At 47.2% G+C, this 16024-nt stretch overlaps 1 protein-coding gene across 1 annotated transcript; it reads left to right on the top strand.

Annotated features, from left to right (window-relative positions):
• Window positions 1-3545: 3545 nt before the first annotated feature.
• LOC306819411 (cGMP-specific 3',5'-cyclic phosphodiesterase-like) lies at window positions 3546-14541 on the top strand (the record flags this gene model as incomplete). Its single annotated transcript, XM_079373209.1, has 7 exons — window positions 3546-3921; window positions 8853-9357; window positions 10763-10936; window positions 13301-13390; window positions 14032-14103; window positions 14207-14296; window positions 14395-14541. Coding segments are annotated over exons 1-7 (1176 nt in total), but the record flags the coding sequence as incomplete, so codon positions are not given.
• Between the last annotated feature and the right edge of the window lie 1483 nt (window positions 14542-16024).

Here is a 16024-nt window from a genome sequence, read left to right as displayed (position 1 = left end):
CAGCAGGGCGAGGACGGACGCCGAGGCTGAAAACCATTAGACATTATCAATAACAGGCCGAGCTCCTCCACACATGTGATTCTCTGGATAATGGAAAACGTAAACACCGCTCAGGGTTTAATAAGAATTGTTTATTTTCACACCGCAGGCCGATCGAGGTCAAGCCCGATGAATCATCGCACGCTTTTGGCTGGATCTTCAAAGACTGAGTGAATTAAATGAGTCCAGCTCTAAATTTAAACTCTCAGGGTTTCTGAAGATTCACATCATCGTTTGTTTTCGTCCTCGCTCGTTGGAGTGTGAGAAAAAAGCTTAAAGGGTCTTTCTTCTCAGCGGCTTTAGAGCGAGCACTGAATGAAGGTCGTTCTCCGAGGACATGAAATGTTGCTCAGACGTGAGATGATTTTTTAACTTTAGAGACAGTTTTGTTTACGTCGTTTGTGTCCCCAACGTTTGCTGAAAATACTCGTTTCATTTCCTGTCGGACCAAAAGAGTAGAGAGCTACCTGCGTACTCAGGAAGCTAAGCTACATTAGCGGCGTAGCTTGTTGCACAGAACAGGTCTTTCCTCTGCTTGTTTCCTGCGTCTATGCTAAGCTAGGCTAACCCAAAGAGACCCCACGTTTGTTAGGTTCACAGACTCGGTTACCATAGTAACAGACTCAGAACTTAAAGTTATCGCTCTTTCTGGAACGGGCTTGAGCGACCCCCCCCCCCTCTTTCCCAGATCTTCCTAGCGCCATGTATCCGGCGGGGATGATCCATCAATGCGCGTGAACACGGCTTAATAAACCAGGCTAAATGGAGCAGATCTTCTCTTCTTCTGCCTCTCCTGCTGAGATGTTCAAACCCTCTCCTGTCTCCTGTCTCCTGTCTCCTGTCTCCTGTCTCCTTCACTTCTCTCCTAAAGTGTGAGCTGGACTACGATGCAAACTTTAAATTAAAAGACGTAGTAATGGACAATGATGAAGTCATGATCTTTTTTTGTTGTCCTTGCTGCACAAAGATTCCCGCCATAAAAAATAAAGTCCCCAAATGATACTCGGAGCTCGACTTTGGCCGGTGACCACAAACCTCTCGGGGTCATGTGAAAGTTTCGGGTTTAAGGCCGTGTTTGTTGATCTCAGATTCAGCAGCACGAGTCCCACCCTGCAGGGTCAGGATTTAAAAACTCAGGTCTCAGCTTCAGGCCAGTAAAAAAGCCGTCTGCGCTGAGACTCTCCGACTGGAGCTTTTTCTTCTAAGCTTCGAACATTGCTGCAGAAATATGCAGCTTTGTTTCATTAGTCCTGAGAACATTCCCAGGAGCTTTGTACAGTACACAGCCTTCAGTCATGTTGGAGTAAACAAGGGTTCTGTGAAACACCTCTGCACATGGTCAGAGAAGGTTCCTGTTACGATGGATTCTTTCAGCAGAAGAACAGAACTGTTCTAGGAATCACTGCATATGAGACACGTCTCCCTCGGGAATGTGTGGGAATGTTCCTCTGAACCATATGGGAACATCCTCCGAAAGGCTCCCCAGAGATTATTCCTGTCTGTTTTAAAGGACTTCACGCTTTTATTTTTATTTTTTTATTTAACCAGGATGGTCCCATTGACATTAAAGACCTCTTTTTCAAGCGAGACCTGGTCGAGACAGGCAGCAGCACAGTTACAGACGGAGACACAACGAGATACAAAGTTCACAAAAGCATCATGGATTAAAATAGAGCCATCTAAGAATCAAGAAGCCGGGCTAAAACAATGACCACGTATAGAGTCCACTTCCAAGTCTTTCATTTTAGATTTAAAAACATTCAAGGACACCGGCTCCTTCAGCTTTAAGTCGTCCTTCAACAGATTCCAGGCCTGAAGGTGCAGAACACCCAACGGCTCTTTTCCCAAGTTCAGTCCGAGCGTTTGGGACAGAGAACATAAAAAGGTCCTGTCCGGTACTTCTCTGCATGATAAACACACAGTGTAAGAGTACAGCTCACAGTCAGAGCTCTACAGGCAGTGATGAACCTGAAGGATGCATGATAAACAGTATCAACCATATGAAGACACTGAGCAGAGGTATTCATAGACAAAAGATCTCCATAATCTGAAACAGGTACAAAAGTTGCAGCAACAAGTCGCTTTTTTTACATTAAAAGAAAAACACAATTTGTTTCTAAAATAGAAACTCACTTTTAGCAGTGACAGAACATGTGGTTTAAAATGTAGAGAGTCATCAGTCAATATTCCCAGGTATTTGTAACCTCAACCTCCCTTCCATCACCAGAAAACAACACTGGAACATTTTGAGAAGCTCTCTTTGACCTGCTAACAAACATGAGCTTCGACTTATCTGCGATTAAAACAAGTTTCAAGTTTTCTGAATGACAACAAAAGGCATTATGTAAATGTTCAACAGCTTGGGCAAGAGATGCAGCGCAGCAGGACACAAAAGTGTCATCAGCATAAACATGTAAAGTGGCATTTGTCACATTTTGATCGAGGTTATTTATATAAATTGTAAATAAAAGTGGACCTAACACAGAGCCCTGCGGCACACCCTTGTCATATCTTATGCACTGCAACCGAGAGAACCAAGCAACCGCTTCTTCTGTCAGACCTGAGCTCCGAAGTCTGAGATTTAAAACATCATGATCAACCCCCCAATCATAGATTCCCCCGTGTGTCCCCGCAGAGGGCGCTAGAGTCCCCCGTGTGTCCCTGCAGGGGGGCGCTAGAGTCCCCCGTGTGTCCCTGCAGGGGGCGCTGGAGTCCCATGGATGGCGGTCTCCGTGCAGGAAATGCTGTCTCAGGCTAACTGATGGAGACATGAGCTAATCACACCTATTTGGTTTTTTGAAGCAGGCTGTAAACATGTTCATGTCTGCTGTAAAAACAGGCTGTTTGAATGGGTGTGTATGTGACTTCCTGTGCTGCTGCAGCCAGCCTCTAGTGGACACTCCAGGAACTGCAGGATTTTTACACTTCTGCTTCAGCTTCATTCTTGAACACCAAATCCCTCCCAGTCATCATTTTCTTGGCCCTATGGTTTGGATTTTTTCACCTGCTTGCCCTCCTGCTGTTGTGACACTGTTGTTTCCACTCTGTGGATAAGAAACGTTTTATCTTATCTTACTAATAAAGTTACCTTCGTTTGTATTTGGACAAATTAAGGTTCAGTTTTATCAGCAGATGCAAGTTTTAATTCTCCAGCAGTTAGAGAGGAAGGTAGGCGTTCACCTGAAGTATCAGTCAACATGCTGAAATAAGATGAAACGTAGCAAAGTTCACATTTCAAGGATGAATTCCCGTTTTTAAAAAGGAAATCACCCCGGTCTGATTATTTTATTTTATAAAGTTATTATCTTCGATAAACATTCGTGCTGTTAGGACAAACAGCTATTATGACTCTGTATTTCTTTGCAATATACCGGAAACAGTTTATTCTTGCATGTTTGGACCTGATCATGCATGTTGTGTTTTTGTTTATGAGTTTATTTGTGGCGCCTTTGAACATTGAACATATGGGAGGGGGGGGGGGGGTCGTCCTACTCTCTCTCTCTCTCTCTCTCTCTCTCTCTCTCTCTCTAATCGGTCGCTCGCTTCACCAACGAGGAAGCGCACAGTCACCGCTTTATGATCCGCGCGCACCGACCGACCGACCGACCGAGTAACCGGACCAGCTTCCTCTCTCTCTCTCTGACTGAGCCGCTCTCTCTCTCTCCCTCTCTCTCTCTCTCTCTCTCTCTCTCTCTCTCTCTCTCTCTCTCTCTCTCTCCGTTTGCGCTGTTCGGTACCGGGACTGTGTGTATAAATGTAGACGGTTCACCGGAGCCTCTGCGCCATGGAGGACTGCTGCTGCCCGGAGAGCGAGAGGATGGAAGCGTGGCTGGACGACCACTTGGAGTTCACCCACTCCTACTTTATCAGGAAGGCGTCAAGGTAAAGACAAAAAACAAGAAGTCTGCAGCTGACACGGTGTGGACACTACAGCTGATTGATTGCAGCTCTGCAGCCTCTCATTTCATTTCCTCTCATAGTATTTTTTTATTATAGGGAAATAACCGTGCACACTCCTTATCTGACTGTAAACAGTCCAGCTGTAGGTGATCCGGGTCTGACATGTCCCACTGTGTCCCTGCTCAGGTGGTCTGTCCATGCAGAGTTAATGCACTGAGAGCGGATTCACACCTTCAGCTCTGCAGAGACATTCAATCATTAACTTTTACAGCTGCCAATGATTCTGTTTAAGTCTCAGCTCTCTGCTGAAGAGCTCCAATCACGGTGATAATTAAACAAGTCCTCCACATAGAGGACTAGACTAGACCCGGATCCTGGTTCCTGAGGACTTTAGGGGAGCATGCGATAAGAAAAGATGTTTAAGAAACTACGGAAGAGGATTAGAGACGCGTTCAACTCAATGATGTGAGTTCTGAGTTTAATGCAGCATTTTGAGTTTATTGACAGAATGAAGAAATCTTTGATTTGGAATCTAACATGTGGATTTAATTTATAATTCATGAATCTGAAATGTGTGTTATTTTTCTTGAACCCAGAAAGCCAGCTTAGATCTTGCAGCTTTATTTACATTATTCTGATCAGATTCTACGGAAGCCCTGAGTGGACATATGCCACCATACTTTTTATTTTACTCACTTTTCTCGTTTAAAATAATAATACATTTTATTTCTCGAGAACTTCACTTATTGATTGATCTTGTTATCTTTGCATGACACTGGCGAGAAAACAGTCAACAAAGATTTTATTTTTTACCTTTTCTTTTTTTTATTATTTATTATTTATTTTTTTTATTTTAGACATTTTTTTTAAAGATATAATTAGTTTTTTCTTCTTCTGCAAAAACATGGAAATACACCAAATCACGGATATTCATGTTGAGTTTAAAGATGAGTTTTTGGGGCTTGTTGTGCGTTCATTCGAGATGTTGACAAGACGAGGGATGTTTTAAAAACAGCAGGTTTCAGGGCTGACGTTGATACTGAGGCCTGTTTATAATCTTCAGAAGAAAACACAACCATCCGCATGAAGACGAGTCTTTATTTAGGATGTTTTCGTAAAGAACGGTCAGTGGATGGAGTTGGAAGGTGAGCGAGAGCTTGTGAGGAAAGACATGCAGGAAAGGAGCCAGAGGTCGGACCTGAATCTGAGGTGCATGTACATGGTGTGCACGCACCAACCACAAGGCCCCCGGCGCCCCATATAGTTATTTTTAATACCTAACAGCTCTGCTGCAGGGTCGGTGTCGGGCGAAAACCGTGATTCACATCGTGTTTACAAGAAAGCAGGGTCTTAATGACGTCTTACAGCTTTGTCCACAGGGGGCGCCAAAGTCGTCCTGAAGTTCCTCACAGGTGATTTAAGTTCCAGATTTAGATTTTTATTCCTGGACTGAAATCCCTTAAATAACAAAAAAAAAATCCTTCTAAATCCTAAAGTGAAGACATTTAGCTTTGTAGTTTTGATGTTTTATTTTGCAGCTATATAAGTCGTGTTTTACAGCCGGCTCGCCGTCAGCCTGGCAGCTCTTCATGGGGACACTCTAAACCCCTTCACAGCCATTCGTCCACTTAAACCTCCATGTCAACTTCACTCTGTTGCTTTTCCTCTCAGCTGCAGCACACGCTCAGTCCCTTCAGCGGCTTCACTGTTCTCCATGAAAAGCATCGCTCCTCCTCTCCTGCTCATTTTAACTGCAAAAAGATTTACGGCCGCACACATCGACCTTTCTGCTGCTCGGGTTGAGGCTTCTCTCAGAGAGGTATTGATTCAGCCTCCTCAGGGTCGGCTCTGTGGGGAGATGGGCGCCCCGATGGGAGACGCAGTACGGAGAAGTGGGTTTGATACGCTGCAGTCAGATCTCTGAGAGTTTTCTTCACCGGGCTCAGGGCCGGAGATCTGAGCCGGGTCTCAGCCTCCCGCTCCGCTGAACACAACCTTTGACTGGCCTGAAAACATCAGGACGAGTCGCACGACCTTTAAGAACTTGAGTCAAAGTGAAGGAGAGCATGCGAGGAAGTGTGTGTGTGTGTGTGTGGGTGGTTTACTGTGTGTGTGTGTTTCAGCGTGCCTGTGTGTTGTAGGAGTTGATTAGACAATGTGTTGGCTGATTAGAGAGCCTCGCTGTAATTACATCCAATTTTCTGTCAACACACAAACCGCACAAACACACAAACACACACACACACGTTTGATTTGTTCCGGCGAATATCCACTAAGACACTTTAAAGGAGTTTCAGCACATCATCTCCAATGTGACTGAATCCATTTTCATTTCCCTATCGGATACTTTATCTTCCTGCTGGAGCTGAAACGATTCTGTTCCACCTTTGAGATCTTCTTCTTTCATATTTATTCATTTTGCCAGAGATTAAAAAAGGGAAGAGGATAGTAGAGACACAGAGGCTGTGATAAGACACATAAAGCGTCATGATACATGGACCGTATCCCCTGAGCGAGTCCACCATGTGTGTGGTCATACGGGAGCCTCACGGCTCACATCACAGAACAGGAGCTACGATTGTTTATTTGTTCCCAACATGTCAACACATAAAATGTTCTCAGAAACAAAAGAAGGAAAACAAAGTATTTACAATCCCATCATGTAAAAAACAAACAAACAGGAAGTGTCTGGATGGTTTGTCCAATTACGACTTAGCGAGAAATTCAACAACATGAAACATTTCTGACAATTTTGACTTCACTTCCAAGTTGAGATATCACGATGCAGAGGCCACATGCATGATGATCTATAGACTGGTGTGGTAATGATGAAAAAATGGCGCCGGTGGTTCCTACGAAAATTCGCCGATGGGATTTTTGCATTGGATTTTGGATCATTGCAGAAAATAATCTGTGTGTCAAACAAACGTTTCTGATGCTGTTTAGTTCAGCAGGATAATCTTTACAGATGAACATCATTTATATGAAGTTTGAAGAGTTAATGCAGCACAGAGAAGTGAAAAGCTAACGTTATGCTACAAGCTAACTACACCGCGGTCGGTTTGTAATGACGTCACGACCGTTATGCTTCATCGATCTAATCAGTGGATTTGACAAGCTAGCTAAACGTTAGCTTAATAAGTTGTTTATTAACCTAATATTTACAAGAGCACTGAAAAACATGACTAGAGGCTGTAAGGAGGATTAGGGAGAGAGTTCCCGGCGTGATGATGTTTAATGTCTCCATGGCAACCACTTTAGTTTCAGTTAGCTACTTGTTAGCAACCGCCGTTTAAAGTTCGCGTAAAAACGTTAAAATTCACAAGTGTTGGTCTTAGCTAACGTAGTTTATGTCGTCTAACAAAACATCAACATCAGCTTGTGTTAACCACAGACCTTATTTCAGTCTAAACACAAACACATTCAAAATCCACATTTAGACTTTTAGAGTTAGGAACCCACGGCGCTATCATGCTAACTCACTTCCTGGTTTTAGGACTCAAAACTACACCCGTCTATACTGTTCATTGATTTTGTATAATGAATTCATTGACCTGTGATTCCTTCACACTCTGACAGTCTGTGTGTCTGTGAACAGAAGGACTCCACATGAGCGTTCAGAGCGAACAACAAAGGAAACGTTATCACAGGAACAAACTCCAGCTCACTCTTCAGCTCTTATCAGTCATGTGGTGTCCTTTTTCTGTATCCTTGTTCCCTTTTTTACTTGACCCCTTTCCTTATGTAAACAAACGGCTGGACGAGCAGGGGTTAATGCAGCATGAAGAACACACTGCTGACGACGCTGCCTGTGCTGCTGCGGGGTTAAATGATGCTTCTCATCATGACACTACAGCCTAGAAACATCACTGTCTGCTTCCTGCAAAAAGCCATGTGTGAAGTCTTATTACTGGGTGAACTGGGAGTGCAGGTTCGAGTCCCACCTGTGTCTCTCTCTCTCTCTCTTTTGTTCTCTTAGATGTCTGACTCTGTTTACTGTCCTGTCGCTCTAATGAAGGCATCAACAGCCCAAATAGAAACCTTAAAAAAACATTTTTTAAAAGCTCTTTATTTCAAAATGTTGCACTGTCAGTTTTTCCCCCCGATATAGGTCAGCCCAAACGTCACATGATTCCAGTTCTAATGGTATCACCATGGCAACGAAAAAAGAAAAGGAATTCAAGACGCGTCATGTTTGGTCATTTCTTTTTTTTTTTTTTTTTTTTTTTTTTTGGTACAACTTGCAGAAAATGTTCTGGCAATCTTTGATGGAGTCATTCCTGTCAGAAGCTGCTGTCCTCGTACAGGACATATTATCCCCCTCTTCTCCACCTTTTCAAACAGCGCCCCCTGTGGTCTAAAGGAATCATCTGTGTTTCTGAGCTTTGGTCCAAATATAACATGAATGAAGCAGCAGAGGATGTGACCCTGTAGAAACCAGCTCTCTCTGAACGCTCCGTTTTGGTGTGTGTGTCTCTTTAAATGCAATAAGCCCCGCCCCCTGAGTTTTTCCCAGAAGACATCACTCCTTCGCTTGTGAGAACAAAAATGGTGGACCTGTGCAAAACTTTCGCTTTAGGCTGAGGGTGGAGTTTATAGGTGGAGATACCAGCGAAGGGGAGGGGATTTTATTCACAGGAATCCCACTGTGACATCACAAGGGGAGCACATTTGAAACGGAGCATTTTTCTCTGTGTTGTGAGATCTGTACTTTTTGGTGCTATTATTAATACGTCATCCAGTTTGATTTTTGTTTTCTTACTGATTTGTTCTCGATGTTCCCTCTTTTTTTCTGCTCAGAGGTTTGTTGGTGATTCGTCTTTAAAGAAACCGTGTTTAGTCATGAACCTGTGGTCACTGTGACTCAACTGCACGGACACAAAGCCTCTCATACACTCTTCTTCTCTCTGCAGGGAGATGGTTAATGCTTGGTTTGCTGAGCGCGTCCACTCCATCAAAGAAAATCCTCCACAGCAGCGTCCCCACCAGTCCTCCACAGACCCCTCCTCCGCCTCCACCATCCTCCCGCCCACGCTCAGCCTCCTGGACAACCGCTGCCCGTCCCCGGCCTCAGTCCCCAGCCCCGCCCCCGGCACCCCGACTCGTAAAATCTCTGCGTCAGAGTTCGACCGCCCACTCAGACCCATCGTGGTCAAGGACTCTGAGGGCTCTCTGACGTTTCTGAGCGACGCTGACCGTGAGACTGTACCTCTGCGGGGCTCTGTGATGGGGGAGGGAGGGGGAGGTAATGGTGGTGGCTGCGGCGTGGCCTCGAGGGGCGGTGGGGGTGACCGCTGCGCCCGGCTGCTGGAGCTGGTGAAGGATGTGTCGAGCCATCTGGACGTGACAGCTCTCTGCCACAAGATCTTCCTGCACATCAACGAGCTCATCGCTGCAGACCGCTACTCTCTGTTCCTGGTAGGAGGAGAGGGCTTAACTGGTTTAACTGGAACACAAGGATTGTCTCTGCTCGTTTTACAGATATTAAAATGTCAGACACTTTATGTTTGTAACATGTTCCCAAAAACTGTTTGAGGGAGAAGGGATCTGATTAGTCCCTACTAAAAACAGGTTCTTAGTTTTGTTAAACTTGGGCCATATTTTTACATATTTTTAATTCATATTCATTAAAAAAGTTTTTTAGTAAATTGGCGTAGTTCCAAGATGAGTCAGCAGAGGGCGCTACACGGCTTGTTCTGTAAATCACATGACAGTTCCCCGATATGAAGCCACAAATTTCACCAAACGGCTTCAAGGTTTGATAAAACCTCTTACACAGACTCTCTTCTCCCAGCGCTGGAGAGCAGCCCTCCCCGGGCAGCCCTGCAGCGTTCTGCTTCCAGAGAGCTGATCAGCCAATCAGGAGGCAGTGGGCACAAAGTGGGGCCTTAAAGAGACAGCAGCTGACAATAACAGTTTCTGGCAGAGGCTAACGTTTGTCACTGGCGTCAGTGTTTGATGAAGAAGGTTTCTGAGGTGCGGATCGTGAAGAGCTGCTTTACAAGTTTCACACACTGACAACATGAGAAGATCGGAAGAGGCCACAAACATTGTGTTCATTACTCGTTTTATAGACTCCAGACTCATTAGCTAAGTCTGTAGCAGCTAGCTTTGTAGAACACAAAGTTGTTGACCTGCGTGATCTGAGAACTTCTAGCGAACAAACTCACCGACTGTTATCTTCCACATGAGGCCTGAACTCCTGAAAGTCGTCATTTATGTGCGTATATTTTGTGTGCATACTTGTGCATACGCGGTAATTTGATTACAAGTTGCAGTTTTTCAACGTCGACGACCTCGGACGCCATCGTGATCTGCTCAGCGTCAGTGGATCGTTATTTAAAGTGCAATAAGAAGCCAATGAAAGTTCACCTCCTTGCTTTCAAATCATGCTCATCGCTCCTCCATGTTTACTAGCTACGTGCTAACTACATGCTAGCTACATGCAAATCGCCGTATGCTAATTATGGAAACAACATTTTCCAAATCAGAACAAAGTAAAGGCTCGGATGAACTTCTATTTGTGTGAGAAGGCAGACTCAGAGGGCAGAACAAACACCTAGCTGTGGGAGTGTCACCCACCTGGGGGAGGGGCTACTGCCCTTTGTGATGTCATGAAGGGAACATCTCCAAACGGCCTGTTTGAGCACACATCAGGCAGAAGACGGAGAAGATGGACTTTTCTCATCATTGGAGACCCATGTTAGAGTTAGGGGAACATGTGACCTTTAACCTTTTTAATGCAGGGCACAAGTTAAATCCATTATGTGGCTTCAGCTCAGTTTTGTGACCACATCCTGTAATCTGTGTGTGTTTGTCCCAGGTGGGCGAGGACAGCTCAAACAGGAAGTTCCTGGTCAGTCGTCTGTTCGACGTCGCGGAGGGATCCACGCTGGAGGAGTCCTGCAGCAACTGCATCCGCCTGGAGTGGAACAAAGGCGTGGTGGGACACGTGGCGTCCACGGGACAGCCGCTCAACATCAAGAACGCTTACGAGGTGAGGACAAACCGCAGCGCTGTCTCCCGTTTCCCCCGTCCTCCCTCGGCTCGGCTGTGGCGCTGGAGAAGAAGCGTGTACAGATGGCGGGCTCGTGTTTGCTCGGGGCACATTTGATGCTTCTTGCTGACGGAGCGAAGGGATCAAAGAAGGGCAAGTAGGTCAAAGTGCTCCTCTGGAGGGCTCATCCTCCTCTCACACACACACACACACACACATACACACACACCTTCCTCCTCCTGACTGATTAACAGCAGAGTGTCTAATGACCTCTGACCTCTGGCTGTTTGAGTGTGGCGACCTCCCGGCTGATCACCTTTCAACACGCTGTCGCTCCTCTGCTTTAATCGATGATCAAGCAGCTTGTTTTTTAAAATCACGACGAGTCGTGTCGTCGCTCTCTGAAGCCCGTCGGACCCCGTGGACGGAAACGGAGCGACCGTGTTGCTGTCTGTTTCCTGGTTGTGCTTTCACTCGGGACTTATTAGTCATCAGGTATGGAGTGGTCACGGAGCGATCGGATGAATATCGTGTTCACGTGATCAGAACATTATCTCCTGTTAGCCAACGTGTTAGCCCCGTGTCTGAACATGCTAACCCAAATGTTCGCAGACATCACTGGAGGGAGGTTCTGGAGAGTTCTTAGAGCTCAAACGTTGTTTACGTTCGGTTGTCAGGTGATGCAAACATGCGCCGTTTTTATGAGTTTGAAAATCAAACTTTCTTCACTTCCTGAACTCTTGTTGAGTGTCAGGATTTGGACCTGTGTGTGTGTGTGTGTGTGTGTGTGTGTGGGGAGAAAAATAGACTCTTTTAACTCGGAGCTCTCCGCCTTGTTTGTTCTGCTTCACTGGCTTTAAAATAACTTCCATAATGAGAAAGCTTCAAGACGGATTATGAAACATCATTGTCTTTATACCTGAGGGAGCTGTGTGTGTGTGTGTGTGTGTGTGTGTGTGTGTGTCCTGCTGTGTGCCTTCCTCTGGTTGCCTGCCAACCACAACAACAACGTGATGATGATGATGGTGATTACTGAGAGAGAGAGAGAGGGGACGAGGGCGAGAACAGGACAAATAAAGAACAGGCGTGGCTGATGGAAGAGTCCACCTGCGTCCAATTAGCTCAAGTGTGTGTGTGTGTGTGTGTGTGTGTGTGTGTAATTACACCCTGTCACGACTTGTGTGCGTGTGTGAGTTTGCACTGAATGGCTTGTTTGTGTGGTTGCACGCACACATAAAAATTGATTAATGAAAATCAATATCAGCACATTATGAGTGTTCTTTTTTTAGGACTGTGCTAATGCACGATGTTACACGCCATCACGTGTGTGTGTGTGTGTGTGTGTGTGTGTGTGTGTGTGTGTGTGTGTGTGTGTGTGTGTGTGTGTGTGTGTGTGTGTGTGTGTGTGTGTGTGTGTGTGTGTGTGTGTGTGTGTGTGTGTGTGTGTGTGTGTGTGTGTGTGTGTGTGTGTGTGTGTGCTGCAGAACATGATACTGCTTCAAGGAAGTCCATCTGCGTCATCTGAGGGACTCCCCAGCTCTCTGATTGGATCTTTAACTTCCTATCAGCGTGATCAGGATTACATTGATTTCAAACAAGCTCCGCCCCCTGACTGTTTGTTCGTTCAGCTCTCTGTGAGCCGGATAGCAAGCTTCAAGTGTCCAGGGCCAGTCCGGGCCAAACCAACCCACAGAGAGCCGGGGGGGGGGGGGGAAGGGGGGGGGGCCTCCATCATTCACTGAGATTTGTTTTGATTTCAGTTGGCGCATGGTTCTTGGGTTATAAAAAGGTTTCTGTGTGGTCAGGTGGTTTTCTTGCTCTGGAGGGGGGATGGGGGGGGAGGGGGGGGGGGGGTCGGAGGAGGGAGGGGGGGGGTTGTGTTTGTTCTGGTGACAGACTGTTTTGGTTTTTGTCAGAGTGAGCTTAAGTGGAAAAGACGAGGGTTTAAACACTCTCAAAAAACATGAGGAGGCTTTCTGGAGTTTCTGTCCCTGAAATCATCACGTGCATCTCACAGCAGGAGGTCATTCCTGGACTGGGGGGGGGAAGGAGGGGGGGGGGGGAGTCTCCTGAGGCACTCGCAGTTCTGTGTCACCAGCAGGGGGCGCTGCATGGGTAACAATGAGCACCATCACTCTGCAGAGTGTCGAGCGCCGAGAGCTCGAAAGCATCGAAGGCAGCGACAGTCAAATTAGACCCCAGAGTTCGACCCGAGCAGGGTGATTTCAGAACAACGTATGTGAGGCTTTTATTTTGGCGGGGTGGAGTTTACGCAGGATATAGGTTTCTTGTGCATTCATCACAGTATTTTAACATCAGTACGTTTTGACGAAGAGCTCGTGGCTGTTTGCTTTTTGTCTCCAGGACCCGAGGTTCAACGCCGAGGTGGATCTGATCACAGGATATAAAACCCAGAGCATCCTCTGCCTGCCCATCAAGAACCACAAGGACGAGGTCTGACAGTACACCTCCAGGAGACCGGGATGGGGGGGGGGGGAGGGGGGGTCAGCTGTTCCCGGGGATAAAGACAGAAGATGTATGAGCAAGAGATGGAAAAAAAAGTCAGTGTTTTATTTTGAAATTGGGCGACACCCTCGCTGCGTTTTCACGTTGTGTTCATGAGACAGAAGAGAAAACGACGGCGTGACGGAGCCTGCGAGAAAATAAGGAAAGCAAACAGGAAGAAGAAGAAGGGGGCGGAGTCAAAAAGATGACGCTTTGTCTCCTGCTCTGATTCGATCAGCTGCTGCAGAAATCCTCACAGTTACAGTTACAGTCTCTCCGGACAAATTCAATCTTTAGATCAGAGCCAGATAATTGATCGCTTCCTTTTTCAATCAACAGCCTTAGCAACGAGAGAGAGAGAGAGAGAGAGAGAGAGAGAGGGAGAGAGAGAGACAGAGAGAGAGAGAGAGACAGAGAGAGAGAGAGAGAGAGAGAGAGGGAGAGAGAGAGACAGAGAGAGAGAGGGAGAGAGAGAGAGAGAGAGAATAATCAGCCCCACCCCCAACTCAGCTTCACAACTCATTTTTCAAAATAAAAGTCTAAACCTCTCAGATCCATCTTCCTCAGTTTGATGTATCTCGTCCTCTCAGGTCGTCGGAGTCGCTCAGGCCATCAATAAAAAGTGTGGCAGCGATGGTGCCTTCACTGACCAGGATGAAAAGGTGAGGATCTTCCTTCTTCACTCATGAATCCTTCCTTCCTCCACCCTTGTTTCCTTCCTTCCTCCTCCTCTTCGTCACGTGTGTCTCTGTGATTGGCCGTCAGGACTTCTCCGCCTACCTGGCCTTCTCAGGCATCGTGCTGCACAACGCTCAGCTCTACGAGACGTCGCAGCTGGAAAACCGACGCAACCAGGTGAGTGTCTGCGTCCCCGAAGGTCTTCATCGTAACCCACGGCAACGCACCTGAGCGTGTGTGTGTGTGTTTGTGTGTGTGTGTGTGTGTGTGTGTAGGTGCTGCTGGACTTGACCAGTCTGATCTTCGAGGAGCAGCAGTGTCTGGAGGTTTTGCTGAGGAAGATCGCAGGAACCATCTTGTCCTTCATGCAGGCTCAGGCTTGTACCGTCTTCATCGCCGACGAAGACTCCATGGTCAGCGTGCGCACACACACACACACACACACACACACACACACACACAAGTCTCTCGGAGGGCGCTCCAACAAACCGCCGTTCATGACATCACGTTGTCTTTGTTGAACTTGTGCAGACTGCAAACAGTCGACTTCAATATACAAAGAAAACACAAAAAGGAACAAAGTGTGTGTGTGTGTGAGTGTGTGTGTGAGTGTGTGTGTGCATGTGTGTGTGTGTGAGTGTATGCGTGTGTGTGTGTGTGTGTGTGTGTGTGTGTGTGTGCAGCAGGACAAGCTGTCAGGACTGAATGATAATGGTGATGTATGCATGGACTGAGAGAGCGGAGGCAGTGAGCGATGATGTCGGTGAACGCCGCTGCACGCCTTGTGTTCCCCACGTTCCCCAAGATCCCCATGTTCCCCACGTTCCCCACGTTCCCCACGTTCCCCATGTTCCCCACGTTCCCCACGATCCCCATGTTCCCCACGATCCCCACGTTCCCCACGATCCCCATGTTCCCCACGTTCCCCACGTTCCCCATGTTCCCCACGATCCCCACGTTCCCCACGATCCCCACGTTCCCCATGTTCCCCACGATTCCCACGTTCCCCACGTTCCCCATGTTCCCCACGATCCCCATGTTCCCCACGATCCCCACGTTCCCCATGTTCCCCACGATCCCCACGTTCCCCACGTTCCCCATGTTCCCCACGATCCCCATGTTCCCCACGATCCCCATGTTCCCCATGTTCCCCACGATCCCCACGTTCCCCACGTTCCCCATGTTCCCCACGATCCCCACGTTCCCCATGTTCCCCACGATCCCCATGTTCCCCACGATCCCCATGTTCCCCATGTTCCCCACGATCCCCACGTTCCCCATGTTCCCCACGATCCCCATGTTCCCCACGATCCCCATGTTCCCCATGTTCCCCACGTTCCCCACGATCCCCATGTTCCCCACGATCCCCATGTTCCCCATGTTCCCCATGTTCCCCATGTTCCCCACGTTCCCCACGATCCCCATGTTCCCCACGATCCCCATGTTCCCCATGTTCCCCATGTTCCCCACGATCCCCATGTTCCCCATGTTCCCCACGTTCCCCACGATCCCCAGAAGAGTCGGAGAACAAGCGTGAAAACAAAGCACTCAGTGCAGAGCCATGAGATCGATGTGTTGTCTTATTTTGAAACGTACAAAGACAGACGGACGGCTTTTCGAGTGGTCGTAGGTAAAGAAACAAAAACACAAGAAGAAGAAGAACAAAGACAAGGAGAGGACGAAAACGCCGACACACCGTGTCTTTTTATAAAACATCTTGAAGACTCGTGACAGCGAGGAGAGGCGTGTGGTGGGGGAACACAGGAAGGACTCGAGCTGCTGTCTGTAAGGACACGAGGACATCTGGAAGTCTGTAAGGACACAAGAGGACATCTGGAAGTCTGTAAGGACACAAGAGGACATCAGGAAGTCTGTAAGGACACAAGAGGACATCTGGAAGTCTGT

Source organism: Symphodus melops (genome assembly GCF_947650265.1).
Source record: "Symphodus melops genome assembly, contig: scaffold_385, whole genome shotgun sequence".
Taxonomy (NCBI): domain Eukaryota; kingdom Metazoa; phylum Chordata; class Actinopteri; order Labriformes; family Labridae; genus Symphodus; species Symphodus melops.
This window is presented reverse-complemented; position numbering and strand designations above follow the sequence as displayed.